Source organism: Oryzias latipes, chromosome 24, assembly GCF_053564925.1.
Source record: "Oryzias latipes strain Hd-rR chromosome 24, Olatipes_Hd-rR_3.1".
NCBI lineage: Eukaryota > Metazoa > Chordata > Actinopteri > Beloniformes > Adrianichthyidae > Oryzias > Oryzias latipes.
Genome location: NC_136260.1, coordinates 21522842 through 21546881, shown reverse-complemented (window position 1 = coordinate 21546881; position 24040 = coordinate 21522842). Strand labels below are relative to the sequence as shown.

The 24040-nt window shown below is 44.2% G+C and overlaps 1 protein-coding gene across 2 annotated transcripts; it reads right to left on the bottom strand.

Annotated features, from left to right (window-relative positions):
- On the bottom strand, window positions 1-24002 carry bcl11bb (BCL11 transcription factor B b). 2 transcript variants are annotated; one of them, XM_011491454.4, is made up of 3 exons: window positions 23103-24002; window positions 17000-17368; window positions 1-3433 (listed from the first exon to the last, which is right to left on the bottom strand). In XM_011491454.4, exons 1-3 carry the CDS (start codon window positions 23164-23166, stop codon window positions 1374-1376), a joined length of 2493 nt encoding a protein of 830 aa, XP_011489756.1. In that variant the 5' UTR covers window positions 23167-24002; the 3' UTR covers window positions 1-1373. The 2 variants fall into 2 exon arrangements, with proteins under 2 accessions (XP_011489756.1, XP_004083446.1); XM_004083398.5 differs by having other exon boundaries at window positions 17000-17371; window positions 23103-23863.
- Window positions 24003-24040: the final 38 nt, after the last annotated feature.

Genomic DNA, 24040 nt, shown 5'->3' with positions numbered 1-24040 from the left:
CTCATATGACCTTTTTTTTTTTTTTTGCACCATTTTCATTTCAATGTGTGGAAAATAAAATCCCCAAAGGACACATACGGTCTCTAAATTTGCTACTGGGAGTTGTACCTTAGTCGCCGTTTGGCAAATGAATAGGTTTTCCTTTTGAGAAGACGCTGCTAAAACCAGTTTTTCGCTCTTTGGGAGATGCAGAAATTCGACCCCAAAGAGTTAGACACAAGGATTCAGAAAGTGTTGAAGTAGCTCTTTTTTCTTTTTTTTTCTTTTTTTTTGTTAGGAACACATGGGATGGGTTTGGAGGTAATCAAATGTGCCTGATAAAGAAATAATGTCTGGTAGTCACATGTAGCATATACTGTGGATGATGCAAGCAGCTGGTCCTCTGATTGTTTACATTTAGGCCGTCTATCATGTACAGTCAGGGCTACTTAAACATATAAAAAAGAACATATTTACAAACCATAAACAGGAATGTTCTCCTTCTCACATTAATCACGAGTAGTCTCAACTTAGTCAATACATTAAATATGGTGGTTTAGTCCTACATCAGGAATGTACCAAGCATCAGTTAAGGGTAAATCCACTAAGTGCAACCTTTATTTATGTCCTCGCCGAAGAAAGGACGGCAATACAGTAACTGCATTTTGAAATTATTTCATAAATTGCCATTTTATTTTCTTAAAAAGGACAAATTCCCTGAATAAATTATTAGCAACTTATCAGGTCTTTAAGATAACGTTGGATTTTTAAAATCCAGTACATCGTTTTATTGTCAGGCTGACATTCAGTGCTATAGGCCTGTATGAGGGAATGGATTGTAATCCGCTGCTGCAGGTAATGTAGAAAACAGTTACTTTGTCTTTTAAAAACTCACTGTTTCACACTAATTTACTCTCACAGGATAACAAATTTCCTTAAAGGAAGAAAAAAAAGGAACATTTTCTTTAAGGATGACCTCTTCTCAGTTTTTAGAATAAAAAAAAAAAGGTGTTTTAGCACATTTTAAAACTAACTCCATTTGAAATCCCACAAAGATGTACCTGCACATGCCAAATATCATTACAAAAATCCAATAAATACAGAAATTATTGCACAGTAGAAAGGCTCCTTGGATTCATAACTGAAAAAAATCCTCCAGCAGCTTACCAAGAAGGACCACGTTGGGCCTCCAAGGCAAGTTCTTATTAAAGTTTCTATTTGTTTATATTCTCAGGTGGCAGTTTCTTGGACAGTTTAAAAAAAGAAGATGAACATCAATTAATCAGATTTCTTATGGAGAGAGAAATAATCCAGCCAAGCCCCGCTGCTGAGTGAGTGTAAGGAGTGTGTTTTTGTTGGTGCGCGTGTCTACTGCTTGCTGTATGGTTGCTGGCTTAACCTCTGTCCGCTTGCTCCAGTTTGACCTCACTGGCCATCAAATGTTCACCGTGCCACTTCTTCATGTGTTTCTCCAGCGTGCTGTAAACACTGAAGGGCATGTGGCAGATGTCGCAGCGGTACACCTCCTTTCCGTACTGGCCGTGGGTCTTCATGTGGCGCGTCAGCTTGGAGCTCTGCGCACAGGCGTAGCTGCACAGTTCGCACTTGTACGGCCGCTCCCCTGTGTGGCTGCGTCGGTGGACCGTCAAGTTGCTGCAGTTCTTGAACACCTTGCCGCAGTACTCGCAGGTGTCGTTCCTCCTCTCTTTGGAGCTGGGAGGTCTACCGGGTCCGGGTCCCCGCAGGAGATGGGGGGTGCTGCTCCCGCTGCGCCCCGAAACACTTCCGCCCTCGATCAGCTCTCCGGGTGGAGTGGAGAAACGCAGGCTTCCAGTCTCAGAGGACGAGTGTTCGGAAGAGGTGGCGAACGGCGACTGCCGGGAATCTGTGAATCCCAGGAAAGGTTCTCTAATGAAGTGGCGCGACGCTGCGTAGCCAGCCAGCAGCTGAGAGTAGACATTTTCTGGGGAGATCAGCGGTAAGGTCGGGGGCATCTCCAGCTGTTCTTTCTCTATCTTGATCCTCTTGTTGTTGGAGGGACTTGAGCTTGTAATTGGGGTCGGCCGACGCTGGAACAGCCCGGGAAAGGAATTTGCTTCAGATACACTGATCCTGCCGTTCATCTGGGGCCTGGGATCTTCCTGCTTCTCCCCCTCCCTGTCTGGCTCCCTCTCATTCTCTCTTTCAGCCTCATCCCTCTCTCCACCATCCCCATTTGGCTGCCTCTCCAAGCTTCTCTTGTTGGGGTTAATTCTCAGGTGATTGTCCAGGTGGTTGTACGGGTGGAGGATGCCCACACCGCCGCTGTCGTTGACTCTGTCTCCGCCCAGCGCCTTCACTTCAGGAGACTGTCTGGGGCCGTTCTCCCTGTTCTGCCCGAATTCCTGGGAGTCGTCGCTTAAGTTGGAATCTGGCCGACTTCCGTTCCTTAGCTCTTCTTCTTCCTCCTCTTCCTCCTCCTCTTCTTCTTCCTCTTCTTCCTCGTCCTCCTCATTGTCCATGCCCAACCCTCTAGGTTCACCGTCCCTGTTTTTTTCTTCCCCCTCTCCTCCTTCTCCTCTGCCTCCCTGTTCAGGAGAGCCTGAAATAGTCCCAGATTTGTTGTGCATGTGCGTCTTCATGTGCCTCTTCAGCTTGCTGGCCTGGGAGCAGGCGTGATCGCACAGGTGACACTTGTATGGCCGCTCTCCCGTGTGGCTGCGCCTGTGGACAATCAGGTTGCTCTGGAACTTGAAGATCTTGCCACAGAACTCACAGGATTTGGCTTTGGCCTGGGCCTGGTTCTGACTATGTGGGTCTGGAGGACTGGAAGAGCTGCGTCTGCTTTGGGGGGTGGGCGGCTGCATTGGAAATGGGAGAAAACCTGGAGGCTTGGCCCCGGGTTGGAAAAGTGTAGGACTCAAGAGCCGGTGCATGGGGGGCACGCGGTTTGGGGAGAGAGGAGGAGTGGGCCCACCGTTATTGGTTGTGTTACCTGCCAGCTCCCTCAATCGACGGGAGAAATCCATGGAAGGGGGCTCCATGGGGGTCATTCTCATCACTCTCTCAAAGGCACTGGGATGCTGCGACAGCAGCCCCATTTCCTCTGGACCCAGCCGATCCATTGGTGCCCTGGGGGGTGGTGGGGGGCTCACGAAAGGTGGAGTTGCAGGCAGTCGGGTTTCCATGTACCCCGGAGGAGGGTGGTGGTCCCTGAGCAAGGGCGCAGCCATGCGAAGGAGGTGGAAAGGGTTGCTTGTGTCACCGAGGAAAGTTGGGAGAGGGGAGCGGGGCAAAGCGTCGGCCCCTGGGGGGGGAGGCAGAGCCATGCGAGGGGTGAGTGAACAGTTGGCTAGATGGTTGTCAAGGTAGATGCGGATGCCGTGGATGTTCTGGGCATGCTGAAGCAGGAACCAGGCACTGGTGAAGGTCTGCTTGCAGGTAGTACAGATGTAGCTGGATGGTTCGTCTTTATCTGTTGGAGAAAGAAGGAAAGAAACTTATTTAGAACAGTGATCCCCAACCCCGAGCCGTGGACTGATACCAGTCTGTGGGACAGTTGGTACCGGGCCGTAGAAAAAAAACACAACAAACATTGTTTCTGAAGGCGGTTTTGTTTTTAAAATCTATTAGATTCTCCCTACCACGTCCGACTCATTCTTGACGCAACAAAAAACAAATGTATTTGGAAAGTTTCTTTTGTCAGAAAAGAGCCAGTGGGGAATCAGAAGAAATAAAAGAACGCTGCATTTAAAAGACAAAAACCATGAGATTTCACTCCAAATATGGATAATTATTCAGTATTTGTCCTTCCCTTTTTGTACATTGGTGCGGAACTCGTTCATTGATTTTGAAATCTTATTATAAGATTTCTCGTTAAGTAAAAATGATCAGACAATTTCACTACTTTCTAGTTATTGTCTTCTTCAGATAATTGTTCTCTTCTAATTTTTAGGCCACCTCTTTTTGCAGTGCACCTTAAAAGTTGTACAAAGTTCATTTTTTTAGCTTCCATGTCACATTTTATTGGTTCCTACACATCTTGTGTACACATACAGGTTAAACCAGCTGCAGATATTTAACACACTTTACCCCCTTAAAAAGTTAAGGGAAACTGGAAGCCAAAAAAAATAAAACTAAATCCGATGCTGACATTAGCTTAGTACAGGCCGGTCCATAAAAACATTGTCTGGCATTAGACCAATCTGTGGTCTGAAAATGGTGGAAGACCACGGACTTAGACCACAAATAAAATAAACCATAAACCGTAGAGTTGTGTTTTGAAATCTTTATTTTTTACCTTTACTTTTCCATTTTGCATGTGTTAGAAGGCTTCATGCGTCTACAAACTGACATAGGTGACAGGTATTGCCCTGGGCTGTGACATATTATGCAAATTCTCCATTCTCTGCCAGGCTTTAATATACAAATCAATTTTGTCTTTTCTGTCATTTCCATATGGAGACAGAAGAACCGAAAAGGGTCACATGGAGCAGAAATATAGGCGGCAGTGGTGAGGTGAGAGGAGGCATCAGACACAAGGAGGTTGGTAGATGTAAGACAATAAAAACCCTTTCTGGTTTTGAACCACCCATCTGCATCAAACAGAGCTTTACGTCAATGATGTAGGAGTGGGTACAGTAAAAGTTTGTTGTGGCTGCGCGCTCATATATACACAGAACTGTATGTCACTCTCTGACAAATTACCCCCTTAAATGGAGGGACTTAATAATGCCAAATGAATCCATCAGTCACTGTGGCACAGCCCTGTCAGAGCTTGTGACTCACAGAGACGGCTTTGCTGGAGATTCATCTAATTCAGTGCAGAACGGCCCTGCAGGAGCATTTCCACAGTGCTTGCATCTGCATCTACTTTACCATCACTGGCTACCGCAAGAGGAGTCAAGTTGGTCCGGTCCTCTTAAAGCCTGAAGCCCAGAGGGGCGAGTTAAGCTAAGCCAACGTATCATGTGATCAAGAAATGCTCTTTAAGATGGCGAACTGCCTCCAAGCTAGCCTTTGTTGGCGAATGTAAAACACAAGGCAGACACTCATACAAGCTCAGGACTATTTCCGTCATTGTTCCTTGTAACAGTCTTGGACTCGCAGAACAGATGAGTGAACACTGATGTGGGATCAATGTCTGCTACAGGAAGCTGCTTTTGGCGTCTAGATTGGTTTGGCTTTCCTCTGGGGAGAAGGGGTCAGAGAACCTTAATGAGGGGCTCATTTACTGATTCCGTTGGTTTTTCCTCCGCTATTAGCGGCGATCTGGTGTTGTCGTCCCCCTCGCTGTTTGTGTGGGTCGGGACCCGCGTGAGAACGCGCGTGGATGTGTTTCCTGCGTGTATGCGTGGGGCGAGTGGCGGGCTGCCTGCCCGTGTTTAGTTTGGCTGAGCTTCACACAGCCGCTTGGCAGCAGAAAGCTGGACAGCTTAACAGCTTGGACGGGGAGAAGAGAGCCAGAGACGGAAGGAAAGAGGAGGAGGAGGTGCGGCGTAAAAGGAGAGGTGGAGGGACTCTGAGGGGCCACATGCATGCCCCCCCCTCTGGGAGAAAAAGTCAGTTCATTTATTTGGGGGGATCGATATTAAATTAGGACACGAGAGACGGATGGATGATCTAACTTGTGCATGGCTTCTCCATCTTATCTGCATTTTTCTGTCTTTTCTTCTCCTAATCTCCGCTTAAGGCCATCAGCTCCAGCAGCCCAATCAAACACCCGCAGCCCCCCACCATCACAGCAGTGCATTTGCATCTTGTCATATCTTACACAGACGTGCCATATGCTGTTAAAGGAAGCGTGGCAGCTAATAGAGTGGCAGCTGCCTAATGACAGCCAAAGATAAATTTCATCAACTTCCCAAACAAGCAAGCAAGAAGTGGGGGAGGGGGAGGGGGGCAGAGTCAAAGAAGGGAGAAATGGATGGATAACTTGCTGCCACGCTGAGAGCCCCACTGACCAATAAAAGCCTTCATTAAGGAATCATGTTGGATCGCGGCGTAGTTCACTTTGTGGTAATTACAGCAGTCTGCCTGAAGCACGGGCCTCCGCTGACCGCTGAGGTCAACTACCAGTTAGAAAAGCAAGAATCTCGCGTCCGCACACGCTCACTGATGCCGGACCTAATCAGCCAATTTACTCCGCCACACTATATGCACACAAACCCGCCACACGCGTGTGAATGAGGCCGGCATGAGAGGTTAACTGAAATGGAGTCGCAGCAGGATCCAGTAATGCGCCACGCTACATTTTGTCGTTTTGCCAGCAATTTGTGAGCCTTTTATTATGATGGAATTCACCTAAAATGGACTACCGGTTATTTTTCTGCCCAGGTGTTCAGTCTGGCAGACCTGGCAATGAAACCAGAAGTCAGACCGAGAACCAGCTCAGGAGGGCAGCAAAAAAAAAAAGGGCTGAGGGCCAGGAGGCCTGGAGGAAGTTATTAAAGCACTGGCACATGCGTGGAGCCGAGGTGGGCAAGTAATAATGCTCTCCTTCTCCCCTGGATTTCTTTTTTTTCTTCTACAAAACCACCGGGCCAATTAACCCAGTCTTCAGGGACTGAGATCTGAGCTTTACATCAGATTTTATTCTTTCCAGATTGCCTTTTATGGCCATTATTTGGCCCTAAAAAGGTACAAACAAAATGCCAGTGAATGAAGGGGGCTGAATGAAGAGCCATGGCATTGACTGTTTGCATATGGCCAGTGAAGCTAAAGTCATGTAAGGCGAATAAGCAGACATGTGGATTTGTCCATCCTTTCTGCCTCCAGTCTCAGTCTGATTTAGATTATAAAGCCCCATGTTTGAGGGGGTTGACTTTAGAGCAGTGGTCTCCAACCTCCAGGCTGCGGACCGGTACCAGTCCGTGGTGTAGTTGGTATGGGCCGCAAAGAGAAAAGAAAAAGTAATCTTAATTCTTTGTTTTTGTGTTGCTGCACTTTATTTATAATCCCACTCTGAAGGAAGTTTTATTTTGAAAAAATACTGGGTTCTCCCCACCACATCCGACTCAATCTTGACGCATGTCAAGTCGCTCGGTGACGTGTCACAATTCCATCCAGTACGTCCTTAAATCAAAAACACCAAGCCAGCAAAATAATCAAAAAATGAAGAAAAAAAAACTATTTGGAAGGTTTTTTGATTGCACAAAAGGGACAAATAGGAAACAGAAAAATAGCCTTTGACTTCAAAATAAAAGAAAGTTGCATTTAATAAACAAAAAGCAGGAGTCTTCACTACTAAATATAGATTTATCGTGACAGTTGTTCCCACACACCATAATAATAATGCATAATATTCAGCATTCGGGTGTTTGTTACAAGGATGTTGCTAATAAAGTTGTTCAAAACGGTGCATTTAGACAATACCAGATTTGGCAACGTTTATATCACATTTTATTGGTTCCTAAATGAAATCTACTGCAGATAATTTCGAGGATGAAGTTAAACTTTCCCCTCAAAAGTTGAAGTTGGTAGCTGAAGAAAACATTTCGGACGCACCACAGAGGAAGTTTGGGAAAATGTCTTCTGATGTTAAACCGGTCTGAAGTCTGTGAAAGGCTATAGACTATAGAAGAAAGAAACAGGAGATTCCTAGCTGAGAGTCTTCATCGTGGGATAATAACAAGTTTGCTCTAAAGCCAAAAAAACAATGCATGATGGGAAGATAGCAACTTCTGAATGCCAGACCACTTCTTCTGCGTATCTGAAGAGTTATAAGGTGAATTATTTGGCACACAGCAGATTAAAGCTGCTTTAATGTAGGAGCAAAGGCCGGCACAGGTGCCTGTTGTTAACAAGGTGCGGATGTGCTGCAGTAGGTGTCACATGCGCGTACGTGCACTGCAGCATTCCTGAGCCTCGCTGTGCAGTACATTCCGACAAGGGCGCCACGGTAACGACAGATTTGCATACAGAACAAAGCATCTAGCAGGTTAGGCCACTGGGACAGAAACTTGCCCCTGCAACTCCCCCCCCCCCCTTCGTACACATCCATGCACCAGCCTTGGGACTACGTGCAATTACACCTGTCAGGGGTTAGCTCCTCTGCTGGCGGAGCTCCTCATTAGCATGGCTGTGATCTAGGGGTCCCCAAGGGGATCCAGCCTCCTCACCTCACTCCCTGACCCCCCACCTCAGCCCTGTCTTTTCACAACACCTTACTGTTCCTCCGCCTCTTCTTATGCTCGTCTCCCCTCTCCTCTGATGGCTTGTTTGTCATCAAAAGGGCCAATCAGGACAGGCGAGGTCGCAGGATAAGAAGGAGCAGTAAACTGCAGGAAGGTTCCCATGTTGCACACATGTACAGAAAATAAGGAGACAATACGGAGGGTGGCAGGACAGTGGGCAGGGGGTGAGACTCCCACACAGTGTGTGACTGGCTCCATGCTAACTCAAACCAGCTTAGGCCTGCTAACCGCACACATCTGCATGTGCTTGTGTGTCTGCAGCCAATATGACCAGCTGAAATGCCTGAGAGACGCTTTACAGGAAACAGTGCGCTTTAAATCGATTTTCTGTAGAATTCTTGCACAAAATATCGAATCTTAGTTGACTCTTGACTCTCCTGGTGGATGCACCTGCACACAGTATCTGGCTACTCCACCCTGACCCGCTTGGCTCCTAGGATGTAGGTCAAAGGAACAATAAAAGGGATCAGGTAGCTCCAACAACATTTGGAAACAGGGCAGCTACGTTAGCAAGGGCACAGAGGGAAGGCTGCAAAAAAGTAACAGGCAGTAAAGATCCTTCAGGTCAGGTTTCTGCACAAGTCAAAAGTAGAAAAAAAGTCAGAAAACGTGTTAGCAATGCTGGTCGTGCAGTTTTTCTACTGCCTGAGTCTGTTCTCGCCACGCGCACCAGCGTTACGTGTTTGACGGGGAATCCCATACATGTGAGGCCGGTTTTGGGTCATGTGACATTGATAAATGGTCACAAAGAAAGAGTCTGTTTAAGGAGGGCATTTAAAATGAAAAAATAAAATTAGTTTCAAGTAGAATTGTGCTTTATTTAATATTAATCTACTTTTTAGCACATAATGAGGAGTAAAATGTGTTTGTTTTTTTAGCCAAAACGCCTTGTTTTTGTACATTTATTCCTTTTAAACTGAGTAGTTTTTATAGGAAAAAAAGTAATAGAAACTATTTTTTATGATAGATCACTTTTTTGTTGCACACACAACACTGTCTTTGATGTTTTGTGTTGTTTTTCTTAAAATTAACCAGCCTAAAATAGTAATGCAGACTGGAAGTGGGTAAAAGAATAAGAAGAATGCCAAATAATTACCTTAAAGAGATTTCAAGAATGCCTCCCTCCATGCAAAACAAAACAATAGGAATAGAAAATTACACAACGCAATTTTTAGCCCTTTAAACTGTCCTGACAGAAGCATTGCAGCTTTATTGTGTGTTTGTTTTTTTGGTTATTAAAGAAGACAAATCAAATGATCTAATCTTTCCTTTTTATTGCAATCTTTTGTACTTAAAAAGCCATTTGAAAAGTAATAATTTCTTATGCACACGTTTGCACGGCTCTGGATTACAGCATATTATTTAAAATATTGACAAAGCTAATGTTTAGAAGTTTTAAATTGGAGTGGCAGGACAAAGTAAAACCTTACCAAAGTCGTTTCAAAAAATGAACACAACACTGCGAAAATTCTTTTTGATTTTCTTTAAATAAACAAAATAAAAGGTACTAGCAAGAACTTTTACTTCAAGTCACTAAGACATGTTTTATCAAACTATGATCAGAAAATCTTATTTTTGTTGTGAGACAGAAAATAAGATGATTTTCTTTTTTTCCGCTTAAGATTCAGTCTTTGCAGTGCAACAATAAAAATAGGAATTCCCACTTTCATCAGACCTCCTACTCTTTTAGCAAAGTCCTGTGAATATTATAAAGTCTCCCCTGATAAGACAGGTAATAATCATAGCCTTTGTAAATGTAGAGTAATGTAATGTAATGTGCTTCCCCCCTCTTTGATTTTTCTTTTCACTCATTTTCATGTGTTTATGAGGTCTTGTTGTGATCCAGTCATGCCAGCAGCACAACATCATTAGTGTTGCAACGGTCGTGTCTCCAGGGGAATTCTGTTCTCTTGCTTCCACGGTAAGTGTCCTGAAACATACCCAGGTGTGTCAAACGGTCTCCTGTCTTGTCTCTGACACATACTCTTATATTCTGCCACTCACACACAATTGCAGGCATAAATCTAACACCCGGCACATATTTATGAAGTGACACCATGCGGCTGGATTTCGCCCCGGGGCCTTTCCCTCTGGCCTTGGCCTCTTTTTCTTTGTCTTTCTCCTTCTAGTTTCTATCTGCCCTTCTCGTTCTCTGTCTGTCTACGGCTGTTATCGCGCTGATACATTTCTCGCTGCTGGCACAGCTCCTACATAGCTGATGGTTAAAGCAAGCTTTCATCTATCTGGAGCCTCCAGGACACACACATAAACACACTCTCACATTGGTACGGGCCAGCGCTGCCCCGCCAGACCACAGGCCCAGACAAGCTCCGCTGGCACCAATCAGCCCTGATAACATCTCAGACTTTATTTCATTTTGGCGTGTGCAGCTCTGCCCTGGGAAAGACCAGGATGAAGAAGCTTTCTGGGAAGGTTTGGATTAAGGCAACACACTTGACCTTGAAGGTATCTCCAAAAAAATGATCCAAATGTTTTATCTTAATGCTTTGTCTTTAAATCTTTAAAACCAACTTTTTTTTTCTTTTAAATTAATATTTAAGTGAGCCGAAATGATACATTTTTGTATCAAGCAATGGAAAAAGTTTGAGCACGTTCATAAAAAGTGGCCAAACTTAACAAACTGTTTATTAAATACTAGAAATGACAAAGAAAAATGAAAGTTTCAATGACCTTTACGGCGAAACTTTCAACTTTTCCAACCTTTGTGCAGCTTTTGCTGCCTACGGTAAACCGTAAAAAGGAAATTTCTGATCTTTTTTTTTCTTTTTTTTAAAAAGCAGCCTGAATCCAGATGATGTCTTTGTCTGACGTTTTTTTTCTCGGGGTAATTGCTCAAGAGGAATAAGTGGACAAAATAAGGGAGAGTTGTAAAAGCACCATGAAAGGCTTTCTATATCTCTTGTAGTGAAGTAACCAGTAAAAAAGAAAAAAAAAAAAATTACAAAGTGTCTTCTCATTTTCTTCTCCTCTATTTGGGCCAAATCAGAGCGGAGCGCTAATAAGATAAGTGGAGAAGAAAACAACTGTGTGGCAAGTTGGATTACCCTGTCTGACAGCATTTTTTTTTTTCAAAAGACGAGCCTTTTTTTTAGCAGAATAGTCTACTCAAAATTAAAAACTTGATCAGATTCCTATTTAACTCTGACTTTTTCAGCTTAAAGATTTGCTTTTCTGCACGGCGCGCCTGTCAAAACGGCCCTCAAACAATCGAAACACCTCGATTATAGCTATTTACATTAGGGAACATGAACACATCCCCACTGACTCACGACGACTGACGGTCTTTAGCAAGAAGTTCTCATCAGCACTTCACTCCAAGCTTCACGGCTTTGTGTCGAGCAGCGCACAGCCATCAACACTCTGCAGGCGGGGACGGGGTGTGAGCTCTCTAATGCCTCTTCAGCGAGGCCGTTAAGGAGCAAAGAGTCCACACATCTGGAAGACACAGTCAGTCAGCACATGCTGAAAGTTAGCAGTGGCGCTCGCAGTCCAAATTAGTGGCGAGTTTTATTCCCCCGCTGTGGTAGGAAAATATCAAATCTGCTGCCATATGAGTGCCATAAAGCTGGCTGTGGAGTGTTTGATGCCTTCATGTGGGAGCCTTTAAGCAGTGTGTGTGTGTGTGTGAGAGCGTGGGGAGATGCAGGCCTTAACAGGAGATGAGAGTCTCTGTGTGCATTCTTGCATATGCTCCGTGAGTGTGTGGTGGGGGGGCTCTTATCGGCGTCCGTGCACGTGTGATTCTGTTTTCCTGCTCGCACATGTGTATAAAGCTGAGCGTGCAGCTGTGCCATTTTAACCGCTCCCTTATAGACCGAGTTGACCCTGCCGCACCGAGCAGACAGACACAAGCAGAGTCAGACAGCCCTCGGGGGTGGTCCCGTCTGAGACGCGGTGTTATGGGCCAACTGCACTGGGGGCCCATGCACAGGTAGAGACACGTCATACTGTAATTTTGCACATAAAAAAAGGTGGTAGAGAAAAAAAAATTGAAGTAAAAATTCGAGAAAAGTGTGTCCATCACCTTCTCTGCACTACAAAAACTGAATCCTGTTTCAAGAAATATTCTGTTTTAATAAAAATAATCTCATTAAGAAAGTTTTTTAATACAAAATTAATCTTAATTTGATGACATATGTCTATAACCCTTTGGCAGATTTTTTTCACTTATTTAAAGGAAAATCTAACAATGGGGGTAAGAATGCAATGTTTTTGCAGTGTATTAACAACATAACTGTGTTTGCGATGTGTGCATGTATGCAGATTATGTGCGCCCAACAAAATACCCAATTTGCTTTTTAATTAATTTGCAACTAAGCATGTTTTGCTTTAACTTTGTATTAGCCCTGCAAGTGCCTACAAGTGGCTTCCTTTCTGCTGCCTGCACAAACAGATCTGCATGCGGCAAAATGCAAAACCAAAAATAATAGTCTGGGGAAAAAAACTCTCCAAAATACAAAACCTAAATATTATACATGCGCACAAACTTTTAAAGTTTTCTTTAAAAAGCTTCAGTTTAAAGGCTGGCGTACGCCCTAAAAGGGGAAATTTGCCACCAACAGAAAGAGAAACGGGCGGGCGAATTAGAAGAAAATAGACACATGCCCTCCAGCAGACATTAGATGAATTCCCCTGCACACACACTCAAGCACACACATGGACACACTACCTACACAACTCCCACCATGTGACCCCTAATCACAACCTCAGAGCTTGGACATCAAATGAAGTAAGTTAAAAAAAAAATCATCAGGAGTAATTAACGCATTTTCATATGCAAATGTGATTAATGCAAAACTACAAAGTCATTATGCAAATCGACTTTTCCTTGAGCCTCAGTGCAAATATTCGCCGCTCAAATCAGGGATCAGTCTCGCCATCTTTCCTTTTTTATCTCCCACCCTTCTCCCTTTTGCTCTCTTGGAGGAGAGATAATGTGTAAGTAGCATGTGAAGTTATTTCTAACTCACGCAGAGTGTGTGTTTTCATGCGATGGGCCGGGGCTATGGCATTACGCCGCCTGCCTACTGATTACTGGCTGCTTGGCACTGGAGCGAGACGGGGAAGCCGGCGAACAGAGGAAGGTATGAATATGCAAAAGCCTGATTGCTTTTCATGATTAAAGCCTATTTAATATGGAAATGAGAGCAAGCCAGGTGATTAAAGGAGCATTGGGTGGTGGGGCAAAAAGAAATAAAATAAAAAAAGAAAAAGACAAGCAGGAGAGTAGAGGAAGGAAGGAAGACCTTTAAATTTGAACGGATGGAGAGAATCAAAAAGTGCAGAGTTGGACCTGTGTCAGTGCACAGGTTGCTTTTTTCTTTTGATGCGTTCGTTAGGTACACCACACTCCGCTTCATCAGGAAACCAGTGACTCATTTTAAGTGAAAAATATATCAGTCGTTACCCATTAGCACAGAATAAAAGCAGATCTTTATCGCGTCAAAAAACTGGACGTAACACACTTTCGCATTTGCAGATGTGACTGATCTTAAGTGGCATTTATCTCATTTCAATCCTTTAATCTAATTGAGCGCCACTTTTTTTTGAACAGCCCCACCCCCCACCCCAACCAAAACCGAAACTCCAGAACAATGAAAGAAAAATCCTCCTCAGTTTGCAAAAATGACAGCAGCGAGATCAGAATAAGAAAATTTCCTCCACAAACAGGATGTCATGATTTGATTGGGGGGGTGGGGGTGGGGGGTCAAAGCACGGCCAGGGTCGTCTCAGCAACAACCTCTTATTTGTGCGATGACACACATCATTTTTCACAGACACTTCACGTGCACAAATTCCTCCACATGCATTACCATACTTTTACAAAGCCCACACATCCTGCATGCATCAGCAGGAGGATCTCTGGAGATGCAGGGTGGAGGGAGGGGGGGGGCATTTTTCATCTACTTCCCACCAAAAAAAAAACAACAAACGTGAGGCTTCCAGTGTGTTTGCACCTCTTGGGTTCGGATCTGCTGGCCTGGCTGCATGTTTGCAGTTTAAGCGAGCCGGCTGACAGACAAAGAGGCCAGACAGGATGTTATAAAACACAGCCAGGTGAGGAGAAAATATACAGGGAGGTGGGGGGGAAATATGTTATGTGGGGCTTTTTTAGCATCATTAGGGAGCCCACATTTAGCAACTTTTGGTTTAATTCTAAGCTCTAAGACCTTGCGTGGATGGGAGCGCCAGCGCCTGCAACACTTTGGTCTTAATTAGTCCTAATAAAGTAATCTAATTTGGTTGAAACTTGGAGCTGCCTTGAGTGGTAATCTAATGCATTGAACAAAGCTCTCCTCCTCCCTTTCATTTGAGGCTTGGAGTGCTTTCATGTCCTGTTCTCTTAGTGATAAGACTAACTGACTGCTGCTCTAACAGGCTGACTCACTCCTTCTGCAGGTTTCTCCCTCTGACCAGTTTGACAGACAAAACGCAACATAATGCATCACTTTCAGGAGAATCACTTTGAGCTGCTGCCAGACCGATTAAAGCACTTTTGCAAGAATTTACTGCAAAATCCAGCTCTTTTTTGGCTAAAGACAAAATGACTCTTTTTGTCCTCAAGTTTTGATCTGTGGCCTGACAGACATTTCACCACAGGATTTCTGAAGTGAGCTAAAAAAAAAAAAGAAAGAAGTTTTTCCTGCTTTGGTTTAAATAAAATGTTTGTGCAGACTTTTGCAAGGCATCCTGCAGAGTCTCACAAACCAGTCTTGAAAGTAAAACTATACAGAACGATGCTGTTCTGCGGTAATGTTTCTAACATGAATTCAGGTGTTTCAGCTGCAGCTTCTTCTCAGTGGAGCAAAAGGAAAATTCCCTCTGAAACCAAGAATTTATATAACTTTATCTTTTTAACCCCCAGTATTCCCTGAGTTTGCCAATCACATCAGCTGTTTACAATGAAACCGACCCCCCCGTTAGCTCTGTTTTTATGCACAATTTAACGTTAAGGTTTAGGAAAGATTTTAGCCTTGAAATTTTTGGTTAACATAAGATTTATGACAAATCTATTTAGTTTAGTGGAGCTTCGCCTGCTTTTTTAGACTTTTTCTCAAAGTTTTCACTTTGTATATACATTTTTAAGCTGTCTTTACGTTTTCGATCTTTTGTTATAAAACAAAAACATTTTCTACTGTGAATTAAGTTTTTGTACGTTTTTTTTAGGTATATTGTGGAATTATTGTGTGATATAATAAAAATATATATCTGTGCAAAAAAGCTACTAAAAAGATGGAGGTCAAGCATTTCCACAAAAAGAAAAACTTCTAACTGCTCAAAAAGACCCCAAATTTCTAAGGGTTAAGTAGCTAAAAAGACTATTTTGAATCAGGAATAGATTACAGCTGAATCTCCTAATGTAAAATGTTGATTATGAAATCAAAATAAAGAAGATTTCAATTAAAAAAGATGCAGATCTGGAACAAAGTAGCCACCATGCGATTCAACAAACTGTTTTCTCATTCAATAAATAACTCTAAAAACAGACACCTCACTGTACTTAAATGCAATAAATTTGGTGGTTAACTGGTTATTTCACTTGTATTTAATTAGATTTTGATCAAAAACTAAAGGACTTTTCCTTAACTACTGTGCTGTTCTTCAAAGAAATCCTGTGAAAACAGGCAGGCACAATGTCTGCATACCTGCGCTTTCTCTAACATGCAAATGTGGGTTATTATAAACCTGTTCCACCACGGAGAACATCTTTTTCTAATAACTCTTCGCTTCCAATCAGAAGTGCAGCAACTCTGCAGAGATCCAATCGGAAAACGATTTCGTGCGAGCCCCCTTCTTTGCCCCCTCAACGTGACATAAGGTGCAGCGCGGTGGCGAATTCGGGTTTTACCAAACAGGGTCTCGCCTGGAGTAATCCTGGACAGCCTCATCCACGCCTGGGTACGATGGTGACTGTCTCCTCTGATAACTTTGAATCCCTCTAGCGCTGGCAGTCTACGGGCCTCGTCCCCCACCCTCCCCACCCTCCGAACGCCTTCCCTTTCTCCTCGTAGCCAGATGATCGGCCGTGCTGCTTTATTAATCCCCTTCTCCTCACCGTGCACGCACATGAATTTTAATCAGCTTTCCTAACCTCTTCATATGCTGCAGGATTTCTTTACAAAAAAGAGAAAAAATAAACCTCCACAAACACACACACGTACACACACATTTTCTGGGGGTGGCTCCTCTATCACCTTCTTCCTCGCCTTTCACAATTGGTCTCAGCTGAAGAAGTCCTTCAGGCTTGTGTGTGTTTTTTTTATGTTTGTGTGTGTGATGTTTAGCTGAGAGGAGAGCAGAAGACACACTCAGTGCAGCTCTCAGTCACTCTAATAAAATCATACATTAATCCCTTCTAAAGAGGGATTCTATAAAGAGATCTAGCTTGTCTTGGACGTCTGATGCTACGTTCACACCGGGCTCGGAAGCCATCAAGCAACCGCTTCCAATGAAAAAGTCTGTGAACGCGCATGCGCCTGCTTCTAATGAGGAGTCAAAACGTTCTTGCATCACTATGCAAGTTTTAAACTCTGTTTAGGGGCGTGCATTTGAGCTTTGACCAATCAGAGACTCGGATTTGACTGTGACGTACAGATGGCGTCCTTTTTCGTAACACGGAAGTGCCAACCGGTTGAAAATCGATCATGGAGACATTAATAATTGTGGTTTGTCTTTTAAATACCGGAATAGAGGTGCAAGATTCATGACATTTGCACTGCTTTGACATTTCGGACCAAGCCTCTTCCAACTGTGAGTACCAGCGCTAGCATCGGGTAGAGACAGAGGACAGAGGACATACTTGGTGCAGACTTTTTCATACGTACCTCCTCGTTCCTGCTTGGGGCAAATCCCTTTCGCCGGAGTCAGCCTCCTTTCCTCGTCCTCCTCTCCTCCGGGCGTCACCTGGATCCCCACTTCCACCGGACCCCTCCCCAGATCCAGAGACCTGGCTCTCGGCGAGAAGGGGATGCTCATGACTCCGCCGGCATCTCCCGGTTTGGAGAAGGACTGCGGGCCGATGCCGGGCCCCCGGCATTGACGGCGCTTGTGCTCTATGAAAACCAGGATGTCTCCCAGAGGGAAGTTGGCCTGGCACTGACCGCAGGTCAACAGGTCGTGCTCACCCGATCTCCGGGGGCTGGGTGTGGACGTCCCTGGTGATAGAGAACCCGTTCCAGGCTCATGATTGGCTTCTGCTGGAGAGATCAAAAAAAGAGAGGCTGTTCAGTGATGATCCTCTTATCTGGAATGAACCTCGCTGAAGCATTTTTCATAAAGAGAAAAAAAAAATCGACTTCAGAAACACCTGCATGGCTTATCGGTGCGAGATCTGCGTGGGTGTGACAGTACTGTACACGTTAGTGTGTATCTGCCTGTGTGTTTGTGTGTGTGCGGCCAGGAAGCCATTCATCTCACAGTGCAGGCTGGGTTTCCGGTGAGGGCCTTTGCTGCTCGGAGCTGTCACAGCCAGACGGCTGCCTTCACCACGTGGGAGCCCCAGCTCGAGCACAACAAAGCGTGATGTGAAGGAGGCCGCACCATCATGTCTATGTGTGTGTGTGTGAGTGTGTGTGCATATGAAAGTGGCAGATAGAGGTCTGGACTCAGGTGAGCTTCAACGTATTCTCTACAGACAGAAAATCCATAAAAAGCCAAACCTGAGGTCTTGTTGAAAGGGTAAATCTTCCCCGATCGGACACGGTCATTAATAACCGTTACACATTCTTCCCCCATGCCTCTCCTCTGCTGTGTCCCTCGGCTCAATTCCTCGTGGACAGGCCTCTATTTGTACCAGTACGGAAACCTGCTAAAAGCCCGGAGGAAACCTGAAGCTCCAGAGACTCTGAGGGACGTCTGAGTGAGCGGGTGCCCAGGGAGAGGTGCCGCAGCCTTGGAGAAAGGCGCATAGCAGCCTCCCTCCCCTCCTACTTTCTCCTCCTTTCTTTCCCCAAACATGACACCCTAATAATTGCAAAGATTAGGCAAAGAGGGTGTGTGTTCCTTTGTGTGTAGCTATCAAAGCGGGGGATCCTAAACTGTCTTATCAGCGTCAAAACTCCCCGTCATGAAACTCCAAGATGAAAATTAATAACTAAATTAATAACTTTCTTACCCTTTTTTTTCCCCTCCCATCTCTGATATTTTCTTACCACGGGAATCCCGCCCTCCTCTAAGCCCAATCACCCATCCACCCACACATCTCCTCTCACACACATGTACGTTCCAGTCCTCCAAGTTTGCCCCGGAGTGATGATCCGATGCCAAATATCTTTTCTCTAAATGGTGGTGGGTTCCTGGATGTCTGCCAGATAATTTCCATCTCATAATCTTTGGCAGCGAAAAAGGAACACAAACACACATTTACCTACAGTTCACAGCTTGTGACCAGAAATTTGCACTGGGAAACGCTCGGCCTTTCGTGCCACGCACACACCAGAAAGCAGATTTTCCTTCGACTGCTTTGAAAGCATAACAGGTGGCATGAGAGAGAGACTAAGACGACGAGCTGACAGCCACTATTTGACTGAAACAAACAGAGTGAGGGCTGTTTGCATGGCGTGGTTGAGTAACACGGCCCGGGGGCATCAGGCAGTGAATCAGTGGGAGTCGGCATTGTGACTGTGCCACTGGGACGGCGGTCGGACGCCTTCTTTTCTTTGTGGCTCATCTTTCCCAAGACTCACCTGTGAGAAAACGTGACGCGATGCAAAAAATAATAATATCACAAATAAATGTTGGAGAGCAGCGTGGTGACATAAAAACACAAAATAATAGACTAATGGTGACAGAAGGTGTCTAATTGAACTGTATAAACTCCAACGTGAGAAGAACGCGTTTGATAGGTAAAGAAGTAAAGCTGACATTCTGTCAAACATGCCATCTTCCAGCGAGCGCGTGATGAGAACAATGAAACCCAGCTGTCGACGTTGTTTCTTCAGCCTGGTCTGTGTGTGTGTGTGTGTGTCTCACACAGCTGTATTCACCCAAAGATGGTGCTCATGCTCTGCCTTATCAGGAGTGAGCAAGTCAAGCAGCCTTACAGCACCCCCTATCAGTCTGAGGAGGCCAGAGTAAACCTCTGCTTTTGCTGCTGCTGCTTTTGCTGCTGCTGCTGCTGCTTTTGCTGCTGCTGCTTTTGCTGCTGCTGCTTTTGCTGCTGCTGCTGCTGCTGCTGCTGCACAATCTGGACCAGATGGGAAACCCGGCTCCAGACAATGGGCCTCTTTCATAAAAAGGCTCCATTGATGTAAAAAAGTCAAAAATATTTATATACAAGCGCCTTTTCTAGAAAAGGTTTTTGAATTGTCTTATTTTGGATGTGAATAAAAATGGATGTGATGTGTGTTGATGTCATATAGTTATTAGTTTGAAGATTTATTTAAAAATAAAAAAGGTATGTTAACATCTTTAGCCGTTTTTGACCTTCGAATGTTGAGTTGTGCTTTAAAAAATCAGACAATTGTTGTATCACGAATTACAACTATAATGAAAATTCACCTTTTTTTAACCTTATTCAGATCATTTTAAAAAAATGAGGTAAATGATTGATAGCAGTGTTTAAAATGAAAAAAATACGTATAAGTATAAATATAAAAATATATATATATTTAACGCAAAGTAAGGACGCAAATGCCTTTCTTTGTTTTCACTCCTCCTTTCGCCAAGCTGAAAAGACACATGCACTCCATCTCTTGAGCAAACCCCACTGGGAGAGTGGAGGTACGAATCCCACTGCTGCTGGAAATAAATGACACCAGCAATATTGCAGATGGTTGCAATCAAAAATTCAAACAACACGCGGAACAGCCTATCCCCTCTTGCTCAGCTACCACTGCCAAGGAGAGTTGCAACGCAGTGCACGGCCCGGCCTGTGCGTTTAATTATCTTATCACCATTTAATCTGTAGCAGTCCCGTTTCTTATCGTAAATCTTAGATTATCAGCTTGAAAGTGAGCAAAATGCAGCTCTGCAGCTGACTCTCTAAATTGCCGCGGATGACATGCAACCTTTGAGGCATGACATCAGGAGATATAAATCAAATCCGCCAAACAATTTGAGAGATATAATAATAATAAACGCTTCGCAGGCGTGTTGCAAAACTCACTGAATGCGTTCGGTAATATGAAAATATTGAGGAGAGGGCTGATAAGAAACAGCAATGCCTCACACTAAATCATGAAGCCCTCGTCAGTCATGCCCTGAGAGATTATCCTCCGGTTACCACAAAGTGTGTGACTGTTTACTGTGGTGTTGCGTTGCATACGGTGGGTTTTCTCCTCATCGTTTGACAGCCACATGGGCTGAATAAGGGAAAGAAATACATGAAGGGTTTCACAAGTAGCATGCCAATTCTGGCAGTAAACAGTTATGGCGAGGCGTTTCCACGCCTGGATCCAGAAAGGTTTTTATTTTTTTGTTGTTGCTGAAATTACACAGCCAAGCAGGCAACCTAGACCACTGCGTTTGTAACTGATTTTCTGTCACTAAGCCCAGAAAATGAGGATTTTTTTTCAACGAAAAAGGCCTGAAAGTCAGATTTAACATGGACAAACTGGTGTGTTGCGCTAAAATGATTTGTTTTAAAGGGCTTTACATGTGCAGTCATGCATTCTGAGTGTGACACCCAACGGTTTAAGTGCTGAATTTGTGAGTGTGCATGTTTTCGTCCATGCATACTTGTACACCGAGTTCTGTTCCTCTGCACTTGCACGTTCCTGGATGTCTGGCCAGTCAGGTAGATTTCCAACCCCCTTCTCTGACTTGCCTTCATTGAAATATGCCGATTTTCAGGTTTTGTGTTCTCACAAGAATAGCGCATGACCCATAGGCCCAATGGCTGCAGGGCACGAGGCTACGCTCAGTTACACCGAATAACCCCAGATCTGACATATGCTTGATATATGTCGACACCTTGCAGAAACTCTACTTTATGACTTGCGTAAAGAGATACCTTATGACCGGTGAATTACCGGTGAATTGAAACATTATATAAATATTAAAAGCCACATGTATTCTCAGTTTCTCTCCAGGAAACACAAGTGAAGTTGCAGTGTGTAGCTTTCAGTCGTCCTCCTCACCCCCCCTCCTCCAGCTTTAAGCATGATGTTGGTCCTCTGCAGACCCACCCATCTTAGGGAAACAGCCCCCCTTCAGCATGCTGCCTCCAGATGCTGAATGATAGGTACATTAAAAGCTTTCCATCCATCACAGCTTCTGGTGTGGTACCATTACAAAGACATCCTGCCCGGCTGGCAAACATTATGCAAATACAAGGCCTATTGTGAACACACACAGCATTGTTCTTATTAAAAAAATACAATATGGGAAACTTTCTTTTTTTCTTTCTTTTGTTTGTTCGTTCATCTTCCTGCCCTGCTGCTGCTGCTGCTGCACAGGATCCAAAGCAGAAAGGAATGAAATACCTGCTCAGTCTTGCAGTTTGTGCATCTCAGGTCACTGTCACCGCCTGAGGCCAAAGCTCCACAAACAGTGTATCGTGTGAAAGAACAGGTAGGGCAAGGTTAAGGCCCTCCAAAAACTGGCCCATGATCTACTGTATTTTGAGAAGCGTCGTTTCAGCTGCAGAAGCAGGGGCGTGTTGTGAGCCTCCTAGCTCACGGGTGACTTCTTCAGGTTGGAGATGATTAAAAAGATCTCCAAAAGCAGTCATTACCAGCTTCAGACAAGAACAAATGAGTGCTGGAGACTTTCAACTTCTGCTTTGACGATTCAAGCCGATTCGACCTCTCATCATCAGTGCAGGATCTGAATTTTTTTTCCATCACAGGTAGCTGAGATATGCAACAAAAGTGCACAGCAGCTGCTCTGATGCGGTTTAAACCTCAAAAAGTGAACGCAAGTTTATTTTAAAAAAAAGTGAAATATTTAAAGTGATGATGGAAATTTTCTGACTCAGGGACAAATCCTCTTCACTTTAATTAACTGACAGACAATAAGATGTCAGATCAATATCCACAACATGCCCCTCACTAAAATTAAAGCCTTATAAATGCAAAAGTCCTGCATCAGAGTTTTAAATTCAACAAGGTGATTGGAATGAGGCTTTATCGGCTGGGAGGGGAACACACCTGATGTGTTCTGCACAAAACACACCAGCCAAAGATCACATCAAGAACTTCTGCAATGAATTACTTAGATTAGGCCTCCACCAAATTGGATTTAGGCACAGAGGAGCCGTGGGAGATGAAGGTTAGATGGATTTAATTGATTTAAAATTGGATTATGAGACTTTTTAATCATATGTCGCATGGGGGGGGGGGGGGTATACTGTCTGCGCAATTTAATTCCAAGTTTTCCAAAAAATTCGATATTTTTCCCGAAAAAACATTTAATTTAAAAATATTTATTTTTTAAAAAGTCGTTTTTTTTCTACTAAAAAACTGAATATGTTTCGCAATAAGTTTTCAAGCACGAACGTTTCTTAAAATGTTTTCTGATAGTATCTCAAAAATAGACTGAAGGATAAAAATAAACTGCGCGTAACTTACAGAACAGACGAAAAAACAAGAAAAACTTCTCATTAATAAAATAAATGATTAATTAAGAATGTACCACTGGCTGTAAAGTTACTTAATTAAATTAGAAAGAATTTCTAAAATGATGCAAACAGAAAATGAGATGAAACACGCGGAACGCACATGCGTGCATCCAAACGCACGCACAACAAGAGTTAGAAGATCAACTGGGGGTCCACATCAAATTCTGTAGCTTTGGTCCCAAAACAAATCAAGACTCAAATTTAACTTGAAAACAAAACTTTAAGTTATTTTATGTCAAAATTGTTTGTGATAAATCGATATTTTTGCGTCTTAAAAACAATGTTACATGTTTCCCAAAAATCTGCTGAATGATTATTTATTCTTTATTCCAGTCTGATAATAGCGTGGGTTTGTGCGCGTGACTCACCTTGTACGGTCTCTCTGTGCGTCAACGATAAGTGCTGCGGGTTCACCTGCTTGCGGCGGGACATTGCCCCGGCATTTACTCTGGCATCGCCCGGTGAACGGCACTTGGAGTCGGCTTGGACCGTGGTGTCGGTCTGGTGACCTGCTCTCCCCTTCCAGTCGTAGGCTATCCCTCCTCTGTACTCGCAACAGTCTTTCTCTGGAACTTTGACGCGCGGAGGTGCAGCAGCCAAACGGGACGCTTGACCACTTTGGAGGTTTTTTTGAATGGTTTGTTTTGTTGTTGTTGTTGTTGTTTTTTTTTACAAAGGGAAGCAACACCTGGATCAGGCAAGCGCGGGAATCAGAAAGCTTTAAGCCAGCGATGGCCCGTCTTTACGGGGAAAAAAATCATTCAGCTTTTGCACACCCAAAAAAATCCCTGGACTGCCCACCTCTGCGGCGATCGTGATGACAGATGAGGTAAAAGCAGCACTCCAGCGCTGATGGATCCTCCTTCCAGATTTTTTTCTGTTAAATTGAAATCTGTATTTGTTGTGTCTGGGGTCAAATCGCAGCTGTTTGCTTTAGGGTTCCCTACAGTCCTTCCGTCTCAACAATGCATGCTGCGCTAAAATGACCCTTTGGCACTGGCTCCTCCTGCGCGTTTTGGCACCGGTGCGCGGCACGGCAACTCTTGGCTCTGGTAGCAGCAGTCGTTGATTGAGAGAGAAAGAGAGACACACACGCACACACACGCACACACAAACACAGAGGCGAGAGAGAGAGAGAGAGAGAGAGAGAGAGAGAGAGAGAGAGAGAGAGAGAGAGAGAGAGAGAGAGAGAGAGAGAGAAAGGGACCACGCGCGAACACGAGACACCTCCTCCTTTTCTTCCAGCCAACTGAGGTCCGATGTTTCCCGGTTTCTTTTGGGGAGGCTAGTTCTTGTTGACTCACGT